We start from the raw sequence: 23,787 nt of genomic DNA, 5'->3' as shown, positions 1-23,787 counted from the left end.
TAGATTATAGAACAGAGATAATACAGCCACTGTGCAACTAGAAAAGACTGCAGTAACACAGACCACATTAGAACAGGTATAGGAACTTATAGGATAGAAGAAATAAGGCTGAAAATGTTGTTATAGAGTCTCTTTAAGGTCCCTCAAGGCAATATGCATGTTCACATAGCTGGTAGAGTATCTGTAGTTGCTTTAAAGAGACTCTGTAACATTAAAAAGATCCCCTGGGGGGTACTCACCTAGGGTGGGGGAAGCCTCCGGATCCTAATGAGGCTTCCCACGCCGTCCTCTGTCCCACGGGGGTCTCGCCGCAGCCCTCCGAACAGCCGGCGACTGTACCGACTGTCAGTTCAATATTTATTTTTGCTGGCTCCAGCGGGGGCGCTGTGGCGACTTTCAGCACGGAAATAGACGGAAATACCTGATCTCCGTCGGGTCCGCTCTACTGCGCAGGCACCAGAAACTTGCGCCTGCGCAGTAGAGCAGACCCGACGGCGATCGGGTATTTCCGCCTACTTCGGCGCCGACAGCCGTCAGAGCGCCTGCGCAGGAGCCAGGAAGGTAAATATTACGTCACCGCTGCACGGAGGGCTGCAGCGAGACCCCTGACGGATGGAGGACGGCGTGGGAAGCCTCATTAGGATCCGGAGGCTTCCCCCACCCGAGGTGAGTACCCCCCAGGGGCCGTTTTGTCGTTACAGTTCCTCTTTAGAGGATACCTGAAGCAAAAAAAGGCTGCGTTTTGTTGCTGGCGACCTGCAACTTTAGCCCAGCTGGCGCCCTCAGCCCTTGTTCCACCATCCGTAGGTGCCTCCGGTGTCCGCTATGCCCGTTATTTATGGCCTGTTGATGCTTGTCGGTATCCAAAAAGGAAAGGGAAGCTCCAGCTGCAATGGAAGCGCCCAGTGCACTCCCACTGCAGCTAAAGACATGCCTCCTTCCCTGCCTCATGCACCTAAAGATGCGCCCCCTCCCCGCCTCCTACAGCTAAGGATGCGCCCCTTCCCCGCCTCCAGCAGCCACGCTACCCTCTTAAAAGACAAAAAAATACTACCTGAACCCAGATGTTTTCAGGACCCCCTCTGTCCTGCCCCCTGCTTCTTTTTTTAAAGTTTGATTTACAGGTAGTCCCCGACTTACAAAAGAACCGCCGACACGAAAGGCATGGATTCTGTGTTTCAATGGGAACAAGTCAAAAAAAAATTCAAATTGAACTTGTAGTTTTTGAGAAAATCGAGGTTTACAAATTCTGAGAAGAAATGGCTTTTAAACTTGTATAAGCAAGTACAGAGGGCAGAGGTGACACAGATGTGGACATTGGAGGCGCAGGGGGGCACAGAGGAGGTACAGGGAACAGAGATGGCACAATGTTCCGACTTGAGAACAGATTCAGGTTAAGAACAAACGTACAGTCCCTATCTCGTTCGTTAACCGGGGACTACCTGTATTTTGCCTAAGGACCCATTTCCATTAGGGCTGGGATGTCAAACTGGTCCTTCGAGGGATGAGGTCCTCACACATTTTTGACACAGCTCAAATGAATTGATGGGTCTGAATCAGGAAAGGTGTGGTCCATCAGGTAGAACACATTCCTCTCTCTCAGTCCATCCTAAACACTGGCATGGATCTGGCCCTCCAGGCCTGGAGTTCCACACCTGTGCATTAGTGCCAGCACCTGTGTTTATGTGAGCACACATCTGAGCCCTTCTAGCTGTGCTTTGCACATTCAGATGTGATGTGCAAAGAAATGCAGTCAGTACTACTACATCTCCACATGTGACTTGGGAAGCAGTCTATTCATTATCTGCATGAATTCACGTGCAGGAAAGCAGTGCAAATCGCCCCTAGTGAAAACGAGCCCTAAGGAGACTGTAAATAGGCTGACAAGCCCACTTTAGGCTAGGCGCACCCCTGAGTGTGTGAAATCGCATGCATGTCTTCTCACCTCGTATGTTGACAGGCGATCCAGGTATGTCAGTAACTTAAGCCTACAACGGCATATCTCCTTCTGTTCAAGGGTTAAGCTGCAAGAAAAAAGTTTCCATTAGTTATTGGAAAAAGACATTGGCTACTGGGCAATAACCTGCACTAATTGAACACATAGAATAGTTTCCTGTCACTACTACATCGGTTACAATAAGTGAGCCAACATGTGAAACTACCGAATATCCCGCCTTTATTACTGTAACATCCTGCTCTGTGGCCTATCAATTAACAGACTAGCACAGGCATGGGCAAACTTGGCCCTCCAGTTGTTAAGGAACTACAAGTCCCACAATGCATTGCAGGAGTCTACAGCCACAGTCATGACTCATAAAGGAAAATGCATTGTGAGACTTGTAGTTCCGTAACAGCTGGAGGGCCAAGTTTGCCCATGCCTGGACTAGCATCACTTCAATCCACACTCTGTTGTTTAGGGCTCAGTTTCCATTTATTAAAGGAAAAGTACCCATTCAATACATTTTTTTCAAGCTCTGCTCAGCACAAGAAGCAGATCCTGTCACAAAAATCTTAAAATGTAAAATACATGTAAACACATACAAATAAGAAGCATCTTTCTTTCTAAGTAAAATGAGCCATAAATTACTTTTCTCCCATGTCGCTGTCACTTACAGTAGGTAGTAGAAATCTGACAGAACCGACAGGTTTTGGACTAGTCCATCTCTCCATAGGTGATTCTCAGCATGGCTTTTTTTTTCTTTATAAAGACATTCCTTGAAAAAGATTTATAAACAGATGCTGGCCAGCCTCCCTGCTCGCTGCACACTTTTTTGGCAGTTGGACGGAGTAGCTGCCATTCACTAAGTGTCTTTTGAAAATGAAGAAAACCCTGAGAATCCCCCATGAGGAGATGGGCTAGTCCAAACCCTGCCGGTCAGACTACTACTTACTGTAAGTGACAGCAACATAGGAGAAAATAAATGTATGGTTCATTTTACTCTGGGAGAAACATATTTCTTATCTGTATATGTTTACATAGATTTTAAATGTTAAGATTTTTGCGACAGTGGTCCTTTAAAAATAAGATTCGCTTCCACTTGTTAAAAAAATGGATCAGTTTGTACTAAGATGGCGCCGGACTCGGACGCCTCGGCCACAGGGCTCCGGCCTTTTTTGCTTTTTTAAGGGCTATCTCTCCTCCACTCACCTCTGTGTTTCTACCTCTTGCTGAGAAGGAGGTGGAGGACATGGGCACCGCCGATCTGGCTCTGCATCAGCCACGGACTGCAGCAGACGACGGCCGGCGAGAGGATCAGCTGATCGGGGCCGGCGAGAGAATCAGCTGTTCGCACAGTACGCAGGCATGGAGAGGCAGTGCGGAACTCTGCTGATCTGCTGCCGCTGCCCCCGGATCATCAGCGACACCACCTGTGCCGACCCCATCAAGGCATGGATGGCTCCCAGCGGAGAGGCTTCCGTCCTCCACACGTTCCAGCTACGAAGGACGTTGCCGTGCAGGCCACCGGCCACCCTGCTGGTCGGGTGTGCCCAGCTTCACACAGCCGATCAGTTGTTCGGGTGCTCGTGCACTGCCACCGTCGTCGCTGCCCCGAGCCAGCCCCTTCAACCACGACAGAGGCTTCAGAGACCGCAGGGTCAAGGGAGAGCGTCCATGTGGTGCAGGCCGTATGGTCTACAGAACATGGCCTGCACAGATGACGCCGCTCTCGGCTGTTCCGGCCACCACGATCAGCTGATGCTGAGCCGCTGATGAGGATGACACATGGAGGAAAGCTACAGCTGCTGCAGGAGCCACCGATCACAGGAGCATGGAGCCCCAGGAGACAACCCACGCAGCTTCTCTGCAGCCGTTCCCAGCCGGCTACAGCCACACGGAGACTCCCACAGTGCACACAGCCGACCAAGCCACGTGGAGCCTCAGCCATGGAGACCCAGAGAGGAGCCAGAGCTAGTACCACGCTGCGGCTTCCAGCCCTCCAATGCACATGGGAGCCGAGTCACTGTTCCGGGCACAGCAGCTCCTGCTCTGGGTCACTGGCCATGCTGCCCCTTCAGCCACCACAGGGACACCGGCATCACACTGCCCCAGCAGCCATTGGACCCATGCTCTCCTCCACCGCTGCCTGAGCCTCTCCACCACAGGGGCAACAGGGTACCTGATGTCCTGCACCCCACCACCACTGTGCCTGCAGCCCCACTGCTGTACATCAGCTGCTCCGACAGCCATTGGGACATTTGACCAGGCCACTAGCCAGCTGCGGCAATGCCCAGGGACTATCTCTCTCCTCTCTCGCTGCTCTGTCCTCACTTTCTCTCTCACTTTATCACTTTATCTTCCTCCTTTTCTTTTGCATCTTCTCTCGCATCTCTCTCTTCCCCAGGGTTGGAGGGGGGGTGCATCTGATTCAAGTATCGCTGCAGAAGCGTTTGAGTGCCATATATGGCAGCGGATTACCCCCTCCAGTCTTTCTCTCTGGGTCCTCCTGTAAGCTTCTAGTCTCGCTATCTCTCTACACTTCTTTTCCCGGAATCCTGGGGGGCATCCAAATAGCTGCAGAGCTGTTGAGCGCTGCAGAGAAGGTAGCGCTCCACTCACATAGCACTGGATGCCTCCTCGGGACCTTCCACTATGTAACTATGTAACTAAGTATTATGTTCCATGCACTGTGTACTCACTACTAATGTAATGTACATTACTGCTTGTGTTTTGCTGTACCATCACCGACCCTGTATGTGCCAAAAATAATTCCGGGTACAACCCCCGTTGTACTTGGCGAAATAAATGATTCTGATTCTGATTCTGACATTGAACTTGGAGTCCGAACCTGCTGCACTTTTCTGGGTTGGCCGTAAAAACGCACACAATAAAAGCCTGTGAGAATGGACAGTGTTCGTTGCCAGTAAGCTGGTCACTGCATCGGTTTCGTCCGCTTTGATCGCCGCCATGAAGTAAATACTTGCATGTCCCCCAGTTTTGATTGCCGGCATCACACAACAATGTGTCCCCTGGTTTCGCTGCTGCTGACTCCTCTGCTCAGTGCCGGGAAACAGATCAGTGCTGGGCAGACGCATGGGGAACTCCACTGAGTAGCAAAATACAATACAATACAATAACATTTGTAAAGCGCTTTTCTCCCATAGGACTCAAAGCGCATAGCTGTGTCTCAGATTAATACAGGATTGCAGGCTGGGTTGTGTTACAGAGGAGATAGTCAGATGTTCATGAATGCCAGACTGAAGAGGTAGGTTTTCAGTTTAGACTTAAATGCTTCCAGGGATGGAGCTGTCCTGATTGGGTGTGGCAGGGAGTTCCAAAGTGTAGGGGCAGCATGACAAAAGGCTCTGTCTCCAAAGGTTTTGAGGTGGACTCTGGGGGTGACCAAGGTGTTATGTCCTTTTGATCTAAGATTGTGGGGGGTGTGATGTAGTTGCAACAAGTCCTTCAGGTATCCAGGGCCCAGCTTGTGAAAGGATTTGAATGTCAGTAAGTAAATCTTAAACAGAATTCTCCATTTTATCGGTAGCCAGTGGAGTGAGAACAGGGTTGGTGTTATGTGGCCATGGCGGGGTTGGCTTGTTAACAGCCTTGCGGCGGCAAGACCAGTGGGAAGCCTCAGTAATGGAAGATTCTCATTGGCTCATGGTGGACCAATGTCAAAGTTAAGAGTTTGAAGTGATGCTCTGGGTAATTGGGAGCCTGTGAAGTGCTTGGCAGAGATAAGCCTGCAGTTGAGGGGGAAAAAAAAAAAAGAAGTGAATGCTTTAGGCCTGGTTCACACTTGCAGCAGATAGCCGGAAAACGCAGCGTTTGTGAACTGGGCACAATATTGTAAACTCCCAAGGGCATGGGTCTCTCCATTTTGTTTCTTGTATTTGCTATTTCAGCATTTTACTTGTCACTGTGACATCTAGGGCCTGATCCCACTAACGCGGTTGTATCCACTTTTCAGTTACACATCAACATTACAGACGTCAAAAAGCAGACAGAGGCGGACACAACTGTGTTTAGTGGCCTCAGGCCCTTAATGGACAACTGATCCGCTGCCTCTAATACTTCCAGCCATAGACCCTGAACAAGCACGCAACATATCAGGTGTTTCTGACATTATTGTCAGGTCTGACAAGATTAGCTGCATGCTTGTTTCTGGTGTAATTCAGAGATTACTGCAGCCAAAGCGAAAGCAACCAGCAGGGTTGCCAGGCAACTGGTATTGTTTAAAAGGAAATAAATATGGCAGCCTCCATATTCCTCTCACTTCAGTTGTTGTTCAATAAGTTTCACACAGAGTCAGTTGTCCTTTAATAAGTTTACCACCTCTGTGCTATTTACCCATATATGTTCCTAGCTTTGTACACATCATGGAACAGGATAGTGCTACATAAACCAATAATAACTTGCAATGTTTCTGGAGTAATATAACTTTTCTTTTTTTGCTATAAAAGTCTAAAATTTAGCAGCCAACTACTAGGTGCTACAGGGAGAATGCAGTCATCAGCCCAGAGGTTGTATACAAGAAAATTGAAAGCCGCGTTCCACAATGATTCAGCACTCCCAGGCTGTCCGCTGGGTCATGTCTGTTGTATGGCAGAAATACACAGCCTGCTCTTAGCTGATTCTTATTCTGCTATAACAGCCTGCAGTGGAGAAGCGGACAATCAGGAAAGCAGAGCAGCCACAGTACTGCTTCCAGGAGTATTCTGAAGCCTTCTGACAAAGCGTATAGACGAGAGTTACAGATTGCCCAGCAAGCTCATGGTGAACCAGAACTCCCAGGAGTGTGTAAGGGGCTAAAAAGGACAAAAAAAAACCCTCTTACTAAAATACTATTCAAAACAGAAATTGCCTTCTTAAAACAGAAGGTATTTGTTATTATTCAGGCTGTAGTGTGCTTCTGCGGTGTACCACAATGCATCACTGCTGAATATGCAAATCATCTGTTTGTTAACCCTGATGGCTAAACACACCCCCAGAACGGACTGCTGGAATGCAATGATGTGTCAGCTTGTTAATCGTACAGAGCAAGCAATCCACAGTTAAAGCAGACCTGAAATAACAACAACAAAAAACTAAGTGTTTGACTTACCTGGGTCTTCTGCCAGCTCCTTGCAGCCTTCCGGTCCCACGCCAGTCCTCCTCCGTTCTCCCGTCGCCAGCTACTTTTGGTACTGTTGTACCGTCGACTTATAAGTCGTCCTTCCTACAGCACTGTCAACTTGGATATCTCATTTCAAGACTGGGCATTTCACCTTAAAGATGAGTCCTGCAGTGGGTGCCCCCCCCCCCCCCCCCCACCTTAAAGGATACCCGAAGTGACATGTGACATGACATAGACATGTATGTACAGTGCCTAGCACACAAATAACTATGCTGTGTTCCTTTTTTTCTTTCTCTGCCTGAAAGAGTTCTTGTCAGTGAGGGTCACACTGTAGTCACTTCCTGTCTGAGTCAGGACTGAGTCAGCCACTTACATACCTGATATTTAACTCTTTCAGGCAGAGGAAGAAAAAAAGGGACGCAGCATAGTTATTTGTGTGCTAGGCACTGTACATACCCATGTCTATCTCATCATGTCACTTCGGGTATCCTTTAACTAACCCGGCAATCCATGATGCTGTCCATGAGCTGATTGAGGATTGGCAAAAATCTGCAATAAAATATAGCCCAGATACTGGACATCTCACGGGATTGTGTTGGGTTTGTCATCACCACTGTCCTAGACATGCGCAAACTCTCATCGAAGTGGGTGCCGAAATGTTTGAACAGTGGTCAGGAGGACTGAGATGAAGCATCCAAAGCAGTTTTGGCCTATTTGCTGCACAGGACTTTTTGGCTAGGTTGATGACGAAGGATGAAGCCTGGCTCCACATCTACTACACACGTCAGCTGTGACAGGAAGCTAGAGGCAATAGCAATCATCAGCTACAGGGAAGCATAGCTCATTCATTTTCAGAAACTCTCTGCTACAGCAGTCACAACATATTCCAAACAGCACGTCACATTGGGCATGATTCACAAAGCTTTTTCAACTGTTTTCACCTCATCTATGTTACATTTTGGAGCTTCCAAAGAGCAAAAATATAATATAATTAAGGTAAGAAAAGTAATATTGAAATGAAGTTAATCAGGAACAACTTACTTGGAGTGTGATTTTGCTTGTAGATGTGCTGAAAGGTTATTTTTCTCAGTTAGGTGATAAGACATTTATGAGAAGTTTTGTGAATAGAGCCCATTGTCCTTAAACGACTACTGTAGGGGGGGTCGGGGGAAAATAGTTGAACTTACCCGGGACTTCTAACGGTCCCCCGCAGACATCCTGTGTTGGCGCAGCCACTCACCAATGCTCTGGCCCCGCCTCCGGTTCACTTCTGGAATTTCAGACTTTAAAGTCTGAAAACCACTGCATCTGTGCGGCCGTGTCCTCGCTCCTGCTGACGTTACCCGGAGTGTATTGCGCAGGCCCAGTTCGGTCTGCACAGTACACTCCTGGTGACGTCAGCGGGAGCGAGGACACGGACGCACAGATGAAGTGGTTTTCCGACTTTCGGAAATTCCAGAAGTGAACCGGAGGAGGGGCCGGAGCATTGGTGAGTGGCTGCGCAGGCACAGGATGTCTGCGGGGGACCATTAGAAGCCCCAGGTAAGTTCAAACCTTCTTTCCCAACCCCCTACAGTAGTCATTTAACCCTAATAAAACTGACACCCCTTTTACACATGCAGGTATTTCCTGCATTGCATTACCCTATTTTGTCGCAAGGGGCCGCAGAAGCAATGAAAGTCTATGGAGACTTTCACACTTACTGTGATCCCTTGTGGTTTCACCAGAAGTCTTCGATCCGATGCAAAGGCAACACCGTGTTACCGCAAGCACCATGTTCCCCGCACAGGGCTTGGGGTAATGATAGTCTATGGGCGAAGCACATAGTGTAAATGATGAAAAGCGGTGCATCGTGGCAAGCTTGCGCAGACTGCTGGAAATCCTAGTGACGTACTTCCTACCCAACAGGGAATACATCACTTGCGGGGGGCGTGTTATGCATATGACCCTGTCAGCATGCTCTGCGGCAGAGTCATATGTTTGTCATCTTTGGCATTAGTGTGGGATGCAGCGGGGGCATCGCATCTCCACCACAACGCAAAAAATAGATCTTAGGCCGGCCTTAATATCACACAAAGCCATGACCCTCAGTGTGATCCTAGGAAAGCCCTAAAAAGAAAGCGGCAGTAAGTAATGTAAGAATGCGAACTTCAAGCTACATTGAGATGTTGTTATAAAAAAATTTCGATAACATACATTCTTATAAAATTGTCAACATGGTTAATTGTTCACATTTTATAAACACCAGTAATACTCACATGCCTCTCCCAAGTGACACAAAACTACCGTAAGCTAAAATGTGGATAGGCACTCACTTGTCAAAATCCACCAACTGAAGCAGCTCTTTCCTTCTCTGGCTCTCTTTCTCTTTTCTATGCTCTGTTTCTTCTTCTGGAGTGAGGAAGTCTTCGTATGGAACATCATCAATATCTATGTCTCCCGGCATAATGAATCTACAAGAAAATATATAATATAACAAAATCACGGAAAGGAGAACACAGCGCAATGCAGCCAATAAACATAACAAGAGTTCTATTTTATGCCTGTACTTTTCACAAACTCACTCTTCCATTTTCCAGTATTATTTCTAGAAAGAGATCCCCCGTTGTCCACTAGTGGGTTTGTGTTACAGGTTACACTTCGGGGTAGTGGGGTGTTGTGTACAACCCCCTCTGTCATCCTTCAATCACTGCGCCAAAGTAGATGCTGAAATATGGTCATAACCAGAGCTTCTCGGATACCCCTTTTCAAAATCCGAATTGATCCGGATCCTCAAATATCCGGATCCAAACTTTTTGGTATCCGAGTAAACTCGGATATCCGAACCCAATATCCTGGATATCCGTCCGGATTCGGATATCCGGATAGAAAACCGAAAGTGACCTGAAAATCTCTCCACCTTTCTCTCTCTCTCAGGGATTTTTGCCATTGAAGGCGATTTTGGCTTCTGCTCGGATCTCTGAACAAACTATCCGTCCGTATTTCAGATTTCAGATGGGAAATCCAAGTTTGTCGGATAGTGCTATTCGGATTTTAAAAAATATGCGAATTGCTATTCAAAGTTCGGATAGTGGAAAAAGTTTGGATTATCTGGGTAGTTCGGATACCCGAATATTGGATGAGCACCGCTGGTCATAACTAGAGTGGAGGACAGAACCACAAAAAAATAGTTTGTATGGGCTTATCTTATTCAGTTGTTTCCCCGTCATCTACTCGGTAAAATAATAAATACAATAAAATCACAGCCACAACAAGTCATAACATATTGGGATTGTCCCCTTTATCAGTTGCCCTGATAAAGAAGTATAGTTTGAAAGATCGGGCCTTGTTGTTTTGGCTATGATTTGATAATATCTGTTCTTCTAATGGCCAAATAAATGGGATACACCAAAATAATAGTCAAGTTCATTCCTTGTTTTTCATGTATCTAGATTTTCAAGGCTTGGTGGAGAACCTTGCCAGGTTTGAAGGGCTTGCATTAAACATTTTGAAGTTGAGACTATGTCAAGTTGCATTTTGTTCTACGATCATTAAAAGCACTGTCCCTGGCGCCTGGAGGGGGAATAGTAATTAATGCCGCAGAGAAATTTGCAATAGCTGGGTAAGCAGTTTTGTGGCTTCAACCTGCCCCCTTATTTCCGGGCGCTTTTTTTCCATGCATGCGCTTAACCTCCCTCCAGATTTTAGGGTGTAAAAGCGGTGCAAATTTTGGCATGCTTTAAGACACTAAAATCAGGAAAAAAAAAATCACCCCACAGAAAGATCTTTGGAAGCCTAGCATTTGCTCACCTCCCTGGGATCCAGCGCTGCAATTCTCCCACCATCCTCCGGGTGGCACTGTCATGACAACAAACGGTGATCTCACCAGGGGGATGCACAGGCTCCGAAGACAGGAAGGAGAATGGCTGCCGGCCCTGGATCCCCTGGATCCCAGGGGAGGCGAGTTAAAACGCCCGCTATGCGCTGCACTCTGCATAGAGCTCCCATGGACTTGTAGATAAGGACAGGGAGGTTAAAGGATACCTGTAACCACCGGAGGGGGGGGGGGGGGGGATGGCAGTTTCATACTCCCCTAAGAAAAAGGAAGTCTCTGGATCTCTTTGAGTCTTACCCGCCCTCACTTGGTCTTCACATTCCCCTGCTACCTGTGTCTTACGGTCTCCTCAGAAGTTTTCAGAAGTTCCTCAAACTCCCCCCCCCCCCCCCAGCCCAGGGCAGCTACAGGTATCCTTTAAGGGTTTAAGCATAGTGTAAAAACCATTTACTGCATACAAAAATAAAATCTATTTCTTCAAACCTGACCAGCGGCACAGCCTGCCTCCTGGATCAGAGAGTCTTGTAGAGAAAAGCAGTTGGCTCCTCTACCTAGACACAGGCTATCAGCACTGAAGAGCAGATACATATATTATGCATTAAAACCCACACTTTAAGTGGTTATTGTCCAAGATGTTTAAGGACAGGGAAGACTCGGACACACCTCGTCAAATAGACAACACATTTATTCATGCATCAAGGGCCGTTGATACAGGCATCATCAGAGTAATGCTACAGATTATTAGCACACAGCAGATTTTATAGGGTTACAAGTATGCAAAAATATACACTCCCTGGGGCTGGCCAGGATATTTGTCAGTGTTACAAAAACCAATCACAGTTCAATAATCAGTGCAGACATGAAGCAGTTAACATTTAATTCTTAGAACTCTCCACCCATATTATAATGAGTTTCACCACCCACTGTTCTCTTACTCAACCTTCTGTTTAAGCTCACAAGGGGAAGTGGTTCAGTCTGGACAACACATCACTTGTCTAAATCTGTCTGTGGGGCCCCTTTTCCACTAAAAGTCAAGGAAGCTAGGACATTGCAAAATAACGGTAAATCTACAATTATGACATATTCAAGAGTAACAAGTGTCCCTGAACACGTACACATCATGTGGCCTTCTTCTAACACATTTTGTTCATATATCACCAAATGGAGCTAATTTAGAACAAAATGTCCGTTATACAATAAAGACAGGTATCACAGCTTTGTCACTCCCTCCTCTAGTTCATCCCTGTGAACTACTTATATCAAAAGTTTTTCCTTGGTCCTTTGGTGGGGGGCCCCAGCTGATATCACCGGATGGCATTGTAGTATCTTCTCCCTCCCCAGAGCCGCACCCTTAGCCAAAACTCTGAGTTGGGTGGTGCACCCTGGGAGAGCATTATTGTGTCTCTCCTCAGGGTGAGTCAGAAAAGGTTCCTTGAGGTCCTCCATTGAAGCAAAGTGTCATACCAGGATGAAGAGTGCTCCTTTTTGATGTGGAGCGATGTCTTACCAAGGATTCAGCTGCTGTCACCTGTCCAGCTGGGGTTTCTTTCCTCACATCCTTGGGACCTCTTGCCACTGGTTTGTAGAATAACAGGTTATATGATGACACATGAGGTAGAGTTGAAATCATGAGGTAGGTGCCACACTTATGGACAACAAGTCTCTTAGGTGTCTTCTTGGTGATAAGCCAGGACCCCTTTAAGTCTTCTGAGGTAGATCTTAAGGTAGAACTAGAGGGTGATTGATGTGGTTGTTGCCCAGGTGCACAAGGAAAACACAAGAACATGTCTGCAGGACAGAGGAAAAAGTTTTTTTTTTTTTTTTTATAAAGTCCCAGTACCAAGCCCCAGGTGTCTGTGGCCCCTTACTCTTTTTTTTTTTAAATAGAGCCATATCATATTTGTTCAATAATAACACATAGGGGATTACAATGCCTAATAAATCTACCCTCTCACTTCTAACAGACTCCTCCCGCCCCTAGCTCAGCAGTCTGACCGCTGGCTTCCGGTTCAAGAAGAGTCTGTATAATTATCAGTTTCATTCATACCTATGTTAACTTGTTTTCTCCATCGCTGGAGGACCCTACGATTTCCAGTCACTCGTGTCCATTCACACTATTTAACTACAAGGGATTGGGGTAAAATTACCATGATTACACAACATTTATCCATATTCGTCATCCGGGGATACCACCACTAAAACATCCCTGAATTTCTTTTTATTTCTTATTTATCCTTGGGCTCAACCTCTTCATTTTACAAAACATGAATAACTGAAAAAGGTCAAACAATACGGTAAGGGCTATTAGTACCACTACTGGGTTGAGCATGAGATTCAGAAAGGCACTTGCTTTTGGACTATACCCGAATAAGCTTTCCCACCAGGACACACTAGCATCTTGCTCAAGGGCATGTGAGACCTGTAACAGTTTCTCACGATTATGCTCCAGGAGCACAGTTGCTTGCCTTTCTGAAGCTCCGAGAGTTTGTATGATCTCATCCTTTTTCCCAAAATCCAATAACCACCCTTTCAATTCTGCTCCACACCCTAAAGGAATCTTTTTGTAAATAGACAGGTGTATCAGGTTTGATGTCGAGTCTCTTTTCAGGTGTTATGGGTGTTCGCCCTTCTGGCTGTGCCAGATCTATCCCTAGGACTGGGCCAATGGTGCAGTACACCCCTCGGGTCAGTGTTCTACCTTGAGTACAATTCAATGTGTACACTGCATAAGAAGTGACATTCTCCATCTGATACCAGCACCAATAACCCTGTCCCAGACATTTCATCCTGCTCGGCTCCTTTTTTGTTGCGTCCATCAAACATTATCCTTCCTTGTCCCAGCGTTGCTGTCTCAAAATTATATTTTGTTGTCCTTGACATAAGAGAACATTTTCCTTTTTCCAGTGCCCATATGTATCTACTAATCTGGGCTTCCCTTCTTCATACAGCACTAAATTTCATGGTTAACCCAGGAGTGCAAAACCCGCACCTTCAGATAGAATAGAACCCAGATCTACCACTGCATAAGCTTGGTATTCTTTGCCAGCAACAGGCACTAAGAAGGAAATAGTGCCTGTGAGGCTCTGACACCCATGGAACTGAGTAAGCCACCATTTTTCATGTGTCTTGCAAAATCAAGGACAGATCTTTCAGCCTGTTTACGTAAATTTATAGGAAAATGGCCAGCGTGCAGCGAGGTTATCATTAGCTTTAAATCTTGTGAAAGTTCAGATTGAACCTGCGTACATGATAATGCCAACTGGACGTCTTCTGAATGTTTAAACAGACCTGCAATTAAACCCTTGAACTTCTTCTTCATTACTTCTGACAGTGATGCTGTAGCATCAATGTGGTCATATTGTAAATTCTCCAATAGATGATTTATATCAAAATGGGTCTTCACTCCCTCCCCTACATGCTGAGCCAACCCTCCAAGTTTATTTTGTAGCCCCTCTAAATCCATAGTGTTCAAAAAGCTCCCAAACCGAGACCCCCAGCCCCTAGTGCTGTACCCATCAAATCCCTTTTTACTTTATTGTGGCTATATCCTGATTCCAACCACCCTTTCAGCATGTATATCTGATTTTTGACATACCCACCACACCTCCTGTCTCATGCACTCACCCTAAAGTCAGTTAGGGTTACTCTCCATGTGTACAGAACAAACTGAGTACCCACCAACACTGCCCGTGGTGCGGCTAATTGGGGAACAATTAGATCCGCCGCTTTAACAGCTGGGACCTCACATGTGTCTGAACTCACCTTATCATGGACCACAACATCCTTTTCCCATTCTACTTGAACTACAGTTACACATACTTTATCTTTTCCTTCCCATGTGTACCATCCCTTTTTATTTATCGACAGGTTGCTCATACCAGGAACTGGACTCTCCCCATCCATGAGAATCTTTCCAGTCCGTGGTATGATACACTCCCCTCAATCCCTCAGACATGGGAATCCCATACATCCATTCATTTACCTTTGGTGCATCTATCCCATTGCACAGCACATCCCACCTCCAAGGGTTTGGTCCATTGAAGGAGAGATACTGATTTGATGACCAGTACGCTGTGTCAATAATACAATGACCTTCAATGTCTGATGTACAGGCCTCTCTCATAATTCTGACCATATACTGACGTACTGTTATACCTTCTTTAGGTGTGGTGTGTTCAAATGACTTACTTTCCGCATCTGTTTGTACATGCAATACCAGGGTGCTAAAATAGGCACCAAGTCTGACTTTTTCAGTGTCTTCATACTAGGCGACTTGTTTGACTACACTTCAGTTCAGTCCAACCATAATTCTTTCTTGAGTCAAGTATGTCAGAGGGTTTACAGTTCCAATGTACTCGGAACTCCATAATCCCATCTGCTAGGTTATGACACTTATTTAACAAAGTACCTTGCACCGGTTTGGGTTGGTCATAGAATATTTTCCTATACTGTCCTGTCTCTCCAACATTATATACCATGTACATAATGTTCCAGTCGTCATACCCTCCTCTTGTCGGGTCTTCAGGATATAATTTTCCTTTGTCACTTCTTACTGGCAATGGGTCAACTGAGGTTCTATTGTTTAAATTGGATAAGTCCCTCAGATCTTCACTGTCAAGTGGCTCGAGTCGTCATCTATGTCATTTGGGTCTGTAATAAAAAAATTTCTAGCATGGTACATATGTCTACTTCAGGGTCCTCATGTCCCTCACAGTCAAGTATATTTTTGTCGTGGACATATGTCAAAAAGAAAATAATCTCAGGTCTTCCCTGCAACTTCTGTTTTGGATACTCCTGGAAAGGGGGAATCATTCTGCAATGCCACAAAGTTCATCTAGGATATGCCATTCAGTGTATCTTGGCACTAATTTCCCATGTTTATACTCTATCCTGTGAAGGTGGGATGGATCCCATCCTTTTGGTTTTTATTCCCCATATTTCATAAGATTTGGGTGGAACCCAAGGTTCCTGATGGTGATTTGGGACATGCTAACTATCAGTCCCTGTGGATTCACTTGACAAACGACATAACATACAGACTAACATAAATGCCCCTGTTGGCATAGTTGCCTTAATTATTTTCCTGTATTCTTTTGCAATGAGATGCATGGATCCAGAGAACCTTTCCCCTCCAGTTGTCACCGAATTTAGAACCTGAAATAGAGGAGACAACTTGTCCATGCAATTTGTATACATGGGTTATGTAATGATTATACACACATCTCTAATGTTTAATGCATAGTTTGTCCTTACCCTCTCTATTCCTGACATAACTGAAGCTGTATAAATATCTGTGAAAGGCTGGAGGTCCAGCCCTTCAATTCAGGTCTAGGAAGTTCATACATAGAAACTGACAAGCACCTGTTGAGGGCCCTTCCATCATGGGAGGACCCCTGCCTTTGAAAGCTAATCATATTAGTCAGATGGAGAGTCAGATGAAGAGTCAGATAACTCAGCCTCCGTGTCCCTATCTGTCTGTGTTGATTTATAGTTAGACTGAGGTGTGTAGCTACACTGTTTGATGAAATGCCCTGGGCTTCCACATCTGTAACATACCCTCAAACCTCGCCTACGAGGTCTAGGTGGATAGACAATTTTGAGTTGGTTTGCCAAAGCGTTTGTCCAAAAATATCCCTTTTCACTGGAGTCCTGTGACACATCCCTCGGTATAAATGTCTTGCTGACTATTTCTTTCAGGTCCCTCTCCCCACACACCCTTTTGATAAGTCGAAACATGTCTCCCCATGTGGCCTTGTAGCACGTCTGTGTATCTATTATTTCCTTTGCAAATTTGGCAGGGTCAGTTCTTGGATGGGGTATGGTACTCAGGAGTCCCTTCATTTCTGCGGGAGTCCAGGGTATATGGTGTCTAACAGTACCTGTCTGGTTACCCTGATTATCTGATAGCACTTGCTCTCTAACGGGGAATAAAAGCTCAGGTGACTGAGGACCCTCTTCCCAACTAGGAGCAGCAGGAGATCGTGACAGGTTAGTGCTCCTTGGCCTACTTGAAGTTTGCTGTATCTGTGGTTGATTAAGGAGACTTATGTCATTTTTAAAAGGGTTAGTGTCACTTACCCTGCATGGCTGGCTGTTGGTGTTTCCTCCCTTAGCTGTGTAGGAGCTGTGGGTTTGTTTAACTCATTAGTCAGTCCTGAATACAACGAGGATTGGCATACAGATGTAGAGTCATCTCTCTCCCTGTCAGGTTGTATGTGGGCCAGCCTGTCACTGCTACTGTGTGTTGTCTCTAATGAGGTCTGCGTTAGCTGTCTGTTGTCGCTGTGTGCCTGTACTTCCTCTTTCTTAGTGAGATCAACTGGTGGCTATGTGTCAGCACTGTCATCAAGAGCTTCTGCAGCAGCTCTGTGTTTCACATGCTGAGACACGGCCTTGTCAGTCTGCCTACGAGAAGACCCGGACATAAGTGCTGTCCAAGCCTGGTGTGCTCCCATATCCAGCACATCAGTGTCTTCAGTCCCCTCATCTTCTAGCTGTGGTGACCCTCCTGTGCCTGATTGTTTTACTGTCATGATGGTGACGTCTTCGGATCGGCGAATCGCCTCCATCATCCACCTACTCCATGCTTCTCGCTCGTTTGGGCGAGTCATCCTTACCCTGTGGACATCCCACAAATTTTCCCACACCTTTGGTTTAAAAGTTCCCTTTCTGGCATATTTCTGGTTAGTCCATCGCTCCCAGTCCTCCAAGTATCGGGAGACCCACGGTCCATACTTGCTACACATCTCTTCTCGCGGCGTCAAATGCTGCGGCTCACCGCGATTTGACGCTCGCTTCTGAGCAATTGAATTCCCCATAATATGGACTATGTGTTCCCCTTGAATTCCAAGCAATTCTCACACCAGAGATGGCCAATCTCTGGTTTCGCCTGGGAGCAACTTGAGCAACAGGTTCTTTCCCTGTTGCTACCGTGTGAACCACTAAGCACACTGGAGTCAGCCAATCCCGTCACCCCTCTGTTGATTTTCACAAGGGTCAGCAAGGTTTTACTGATGTTATTCAGCACTATTGTGCTCACTCCAGCACATAGTAGAGGGAGTCACAATAGTCACACTGTCTCACGTGGTCTGGCAACATTGTGCTCACTCCAGCACACAGTAGAGGGAGTCACAATAGTCACACTGTCTCACGTGGTCTGGCAAACAGCAAGGTTTTATGTTTGTTATTCAGCAATATTGTGCTCACTCCAGCACACAGTAGAGGGAGTCACAATAATCACACTGTCTCACGTGGTCTGGCAATATTGTGCTCACTCCAGCACACAGTAGAGGGAGTCACAATAATTACACTGTCTCACGTGGTCTGGCAAACAGCAAGGTTTTATGTTTGTTATTCAGCAATATTGTGCTCACTCCAGCACACAGTAGAGGGAGTCACAATAATCACACTGTCTCACGTGGTCTGGCAATATTGTGCTCACTCCAGCACACAGTAGAGGGAGTCACAATAATTACACTGTCTCACGTGGTCTGGCAAACAGCAAGGTTTCATGTTTGTTATTCAGCAATATTGTGCTCACTCCAGCACACAGTAGAGGGAGTCACAATAATCACACTGTCTCACGTGGTCTGGCAATATTGTGCTCACTCCAGCACACAGTAGAGGGAGTCACAATAATTACACTGTCTCACGTGGTCTGGCAAACAGCAAGGTTTTATGTTTGTTATTCAGCAATATTGTGCTCACTCCAGCACACAGTAGAGGGAGTCACAATAATCACACTGTCTCACGTGGTCTGGCAATATTGTGCTCACTCCAGCACACAGTAGAGGGAGTCACAATAATTACACTGTCTCACGTGGTCTGGCAAACAGCAAGGTTTTATGTTTGTTATTCAGCAATATTGTGCTCACTCCAGCACACAGTAGAGGGAGTCACAATAATCACACTGTCTCACGTGGTCTGGCAATATTGTGCTCACTCCAGCACACAGTAGAGGGAGTCACAATAATTACACTGTCTCACGTGGTCTGGCAAACAGCAAGGTTTTATGTTTGTTATTCAGCAATATTGTGCTCACTCCAGCACACAGTAGAGGGAGTCACAATAATCACACTGTCTCACGTGGTCTGGCAATATTGTGCTCACTCCAGCACACAGTAGAGGGAGTCACAATAATTACACTGTCTCACGTGGTCTGGCAAACAGCAAGGTTATTCAGCAATATTGTGCTCACTCCAGCACACAGTAGAGGGAGTCACAATAATCACACTGTCTCACGTGGTCTGGCAATATTGTGCTCACTCCAGCACACAGTAGAGGGAGTCACAATAATTACACTGTCTCACGTGGTCTGGCAAACAGCAAGGTTTTATGTTTGTTATTCAGCAATATTGTGCTCACTCCAGCACACAGTAGAGGGAGTCACAATAATCACACTGTCTCACGTGGTCTGGCAATATTGTGCTCACTCCAGCACACAGTAGAGGGAGTCACAATAATTACACTGTCTCACGTGGTCTGGCAAACAGTTATGTTTGTCCTTGCTGCCCAACAGGTCACCCGATCCTTTACTGTTGCCCAGTAGGCATTGGTCTGGTGAACATTGCCAACCCTGTGAAATCCAAACTGCAATAATTGTGCGGGTGACAAACACTTAGATCTGGCTGAGTGGACCCTTCACTGGCTTGGTCTGATAGAGGGTCCCCTCCCGATGGACTAACCTCGACACCACCATCTACAATCTCTATTGAATGGCAACTGACCGAGTCTAACTGATTGGGCTCTTCTCTGAAGTGGCACTAAGTTTGCTCTCCTGATGCCCTGATACCAAAACCGAACCTCAATGCTCTCTCTGACTCAGCTTTGAGATAATAATGGGTGATCCATGAAGGGGGAAGGCTGCATATAGTGTGTTACGTAGTTGCTTATATTACTAAGATGAGTAGGGATTACTTCATAAGGGGAGCAGTGAGGTGTGCCCGTCATCATTGGTTGGAGGGGGTACATCCCATCATTTGTATTCAGAGCATAGTTGAGGGGAGTGTATTCTGACACTCTCCCTGTCCCGTATGCAGGTGGTGATTCTTCCCTTAACTGTGCTAGGGTAGTTGGCGTCCTTACTTCAGTAGTTAGCTGAGGATATATAGTGGGATGACGCAGTTTCCCTAGCTCCCCTCTTCCCCTGTGAGCTCCTAGGCTTGCTGACTCTGGCACATCCTGTCTCTGCCTCTGATCTATGTGAAACTGTACTTCCTCTGTTTCAGTGAGGTCAATGAGAGGCTGTGTTGCAGCACTGCCTCTTGTAAGAGGTTCTGCAGCAGCTTTATTGTTTACGTCCTGTGACACAGTTCTATTAAATGACTCATGCAGCTCCCTGGACATGATTGCAGACCAAGCTTGGTATGCTCCCATCTCCATTACCTCCTTCTCCTCTATTTGCTCATCCTCTGACCCATACAATTGTTCAGTGCTTGCAGTTGTAGGTCTCATCTCACCTGTGACAGTTGCAGATTGTGTCACTGTCAATATGTTCACATCCTCTGATTTCTGGATGGACTCCTTCATCCATCTACTCCATGCCTTTCTTTCATTAGGACGATTCATTCTCATTTTGTGTGTTTCCCACAGATTTTCCCAAATTTTTGGCTTAAAGGTACCCTTTTTAGCAAATTTATGGTTCGTCCACCGCTCCCACTCCTCCAAATACCGTGAAACCCATAGTCCATATCTGTACTACAGTCACAAAAGTCTGCAATGCCCCACTTAGACCCTCCAGCCCCAGTGAGAGCTTACAAAGTTCCCACCTTGCTGCCTGATTATCCTGCAAGACACCAGTACTAGTGAGGTTTCACAAAGGCTCACCTGTCTGCTTGGGTGACCTGGGGAACAGCAAAACCCTAAGTTCGGCTGTACTGCTCACCTGGTCGCCCAGTTGTGTCTAGCAGGCAATGGTCTGGTGTGCATCACAATCCCTGTGACATCCAGTAGTGACTTTCACAATAGCCTGCGATGCCTCACTTAGACCCCTTCAGCCACAGTGGAAGCTTATAAAGCTCTCACTGTGCTGCCTGGTTAGCCTGCAAGACACCAGTACCAGCGAGGTTTCACAAAGGCTCACCTGTCTGCTTGGGCGACCTGGGGAACAGCAAAACCCCAAGTTCGGCTGTACTGCTCACCTGGTCGCCCAATTATGTCCAGCAGGCAGTGGTCTGGTGTGCATCACAATCCCTGTGAAGTCCCGAACAAAGACCATGTGTTCACCCTGAATTCCACGCAATTCTCACACCAAAGGTGGCCAATCCTCTGGTTCCCAGTGGGAGCAACTCGAGCAACACTCTCTGTGTTGCTTCTGTGCAATACACTTATTGACACAAGGGTCAGCCAATCCCGCCAATCTTCTAGTGACTTTCACAATAGCTTGCGATGCCTCACTTAGACCCCTTCAGCCACAGTGGAAGTTTATAAGGCTCTCACTGTGCTGCCTGGTTAGCCTGCAAGACACCAGTACCAGTGAGGTTTCACAAAGGCTCACCTGTCTGCTTGGGCGACCTGGGGAACAGCAAAACCCTAAGTTCGGCTATACTGCTCACCTGGTCGCCCAATTATGTCTAGCAGGCAGTGGTCCGGTGTGCATCACAATCCCTGTGAAGTCCCGACTACAGTCACAAAAGTCTGCAATGCCCCACTTAGACCCTCCAGCCCCAGTGAGAGCTTACAAAGTTCCCACCTTGCTGCCTGATTATCCCGCAAGACACCAGTACTAGTGAGGTTTCACAAAGGCTCACCTGTCTGCTTGGGCGACCTGGGGAACAGCAAAACCCTAAGTTCGGCTGTACTGCTCACCTGGTCGCCCAGTTGTGTCTAGCAGGCAATGGTCTGGTGTGCATCACAATCCCTGTGACATCCAGTAATCTATTGATCGGCAATGAATTGGATCTGGCTGAGCGGAGACTTCTCTCTCGTGGTCGGGAAGCTCCTCCCCAGGTGGACAAACCTCAAAGCCAAACCTCAAAACCTCCTCTTAAGGCAGCTTGAGTCTCATATTCATCAGCCAAATCAGGACAACACAAATTCTTCCACCAGATATAACACCACTAGACTATCAGAATGATTATACTGCTAACTGTAGCAATGAGCCAATAAATCAGTGTCTCACAATCCCTCTTAGGGCAAGTAACAGCACACTGTGAGAAATTTATATTTATTTGATCAGGATAAGACCTTTTGAGCATGCGGTCACTCTCTCACTCATCCAGGGGTGTACACAGGCTATACTGTCTCAGATATGTGAGCCATCAGAGTTATCTGAACACTTAGAACCCTCAGGTAGTGGATCCAACCTCTCCACAATTCTGAGGGATTGGACAATTAATTCCAGATCCTCAGAATTTTCTGAGTCATCTAAGTTGTCTAGTCCCTGCCCCACCCTCTCTAATAGTTGAGGGATTGGGAGGTCCTAAGGGGGCGACTAATTTTTGATAGAAAATATAATGCTGAGCGACTATTTTAGGCTTTGGCTGGTATTCAAGACCCACTTCTGCACACTCCCAGGGTGTTGACTATAAAGGGGAATTGAGTGCTGCCTGGGAGGCGTGGCACATAGGGCCTTATTACAATTGGCCTGTATCTGTCTAGAGAGGTATTGGGGATGCCGCAGGTCACTCTCCTCCTGATCAAATATTCAACTATACTGGGTACTTTTTCCAATGACGTGAGACACTCTGGGCACACTCTAAAGTGTCTGTAGAGGTTAGTACAAAAACAGCACAGTTCAGGCAAGTTTAGTTTTCTCCTTTCCACACACCAATTAAGTAGGCCCCACTGATGAGCCCCACTAGACTTTACATAGTGTGATGTAATTTAATGTGTATTCCACCTTGGTGTTTGTTGGGAAGGAGAAGACAGTTGCCTACACATATAAGAGAACACTTAGTCAAATACAGTTATCTCTGAGCTGCACACATTAGGTACCTTGCAGCCAATAAAACACCATTACACATCACCATCAGTTTAAACACATGTTCAATCTCCCTGCTACAAGTATCCCATCCAAAGTTATGTTGTCTCAGGGGAGAGCCAGCCCACAAGTTCTCTGCTTTGAAGGAAGCGAATCTCCCCTCTGTCTGTGATTTATGACCACGGTCTATAGTTTTTCAACCTGTGGTTTCCTTCTGAAAACTTTCTCCACAGTGTGTATCCTGTGTAATAGCTGCATGTTGCAGCACCACAGGGCTATGCACACAATAGTATGCTGACTCACAGAGTTTGTAATCTAGATTGGCTCTCCTCTGTCGACCCCCAATACTCAAGATACCAACATAGAATGTTCTCTTCAGAAATATGACATTACTCAACATGAATCCACATTCATATACTACTGTAATGAATTTTCGTTACTCACACAACACTATACTCCATACAATAGCAACTAAGTCAGATTCCATGCACTAAGTTAATCACAGCAGACAGACGGCATACATAACATATGTTAGATCTCAAGCACCAAGTTAATCAGAAGAAAAAGACGGTATGCATACAGAGTACAGAGTAAGAAATAGAAGATGACATACCACATATCAGGAGACCGTTGTCATGGGAGGTCCTCACGGAAACCCTGCTGAGCGGAGTAGGGTTGCAACCAGCAGGGAGGTGCAAATATCAAGTAGGTGATCAAGTCTCACCTGGTACAGCGCTGTTTAGGGATTTGATATCTGGACCTCTCCACGGCTGTTTCTCCAAGGTTCCGCTCCTCAAGATGTCCAGGGTCCCTCCAGAGGTGTGCCACAAAGTCAATCGTTCATTGCCCGCATTCTCCACCAAAACTGTCCAAGATGTTTAAGGACAGGGAAGACTCGGACACACCTCGTCAAATAGACAACACATTTATTCATGCATCAAGGGCCGTTGATACAGGCATCATCAGAGTAATGCTACAGATTATTAGCACACAGC

General features: G+C 46.4%; 1 protein-coding gene and 1 long non-coding RNA gene across 3 annotated transcripts in view; both read right to left on the bottom strand.

Moving 5' to 3' along the window:
* Window positions 1–23,787, bottom strand: part of NBAS (NBAS subunit of NRZ tethering complex) — a 916,216-nt gene that overhangs the window by 703,431 nt on the left and 188,998 nt on the right. For both annotated transcript variants that reach the window (XM_068280281.1, XM_068280282.1), the window contains exons 18-19: window positions 9,374–9,511; window positions 1,946–2,024 (exon numbers count right to left, since the gene is read on the bottom strand). In XM_068280281.1, coding sequence (XP_068136382.1) covers window positions 1,946–2,024; window positions 9,374–9,511 — 217 coding nt within the window. The remainder of the gene's footprint in view (window positions 1–1,945; window positions 2,025–9,373; window positions 9,512–23,787) is intronic.
* Window positions 11,540–17,779, bottom strand: LOC137571328 (uncharacterized). The gene is made up of 2 exons (XR_011031329.1): window positions 16,951–17,779; window positions 11,540–12,660 (listed from the first exon to the last, which is right to left on the bottom strand). It is a non-coding gene; the product is annotated as an uncharacterized lncRNA (long non-coding RNA).

Source organism: Hyperolius riggenbachi, chromosome 4 (genome assembly GCF_040937935.1).
Source record: "Hyperolius riggenbachi isolate aHypRig1 chromosome 4, aHypRig1.pri, whole genome shotgun sequence".
NCBI lineage: Eukaryota > Metazoa > Chordata > Amphibia > Anura > Hyperoliidae > Hyperolius > Hyperolius riggenbachi.
The sequence above is the reverse complement of the archived record's forward strand: the minus strand, read 5'-3'. Positions and strand labels throughout refer to the sequence as shown.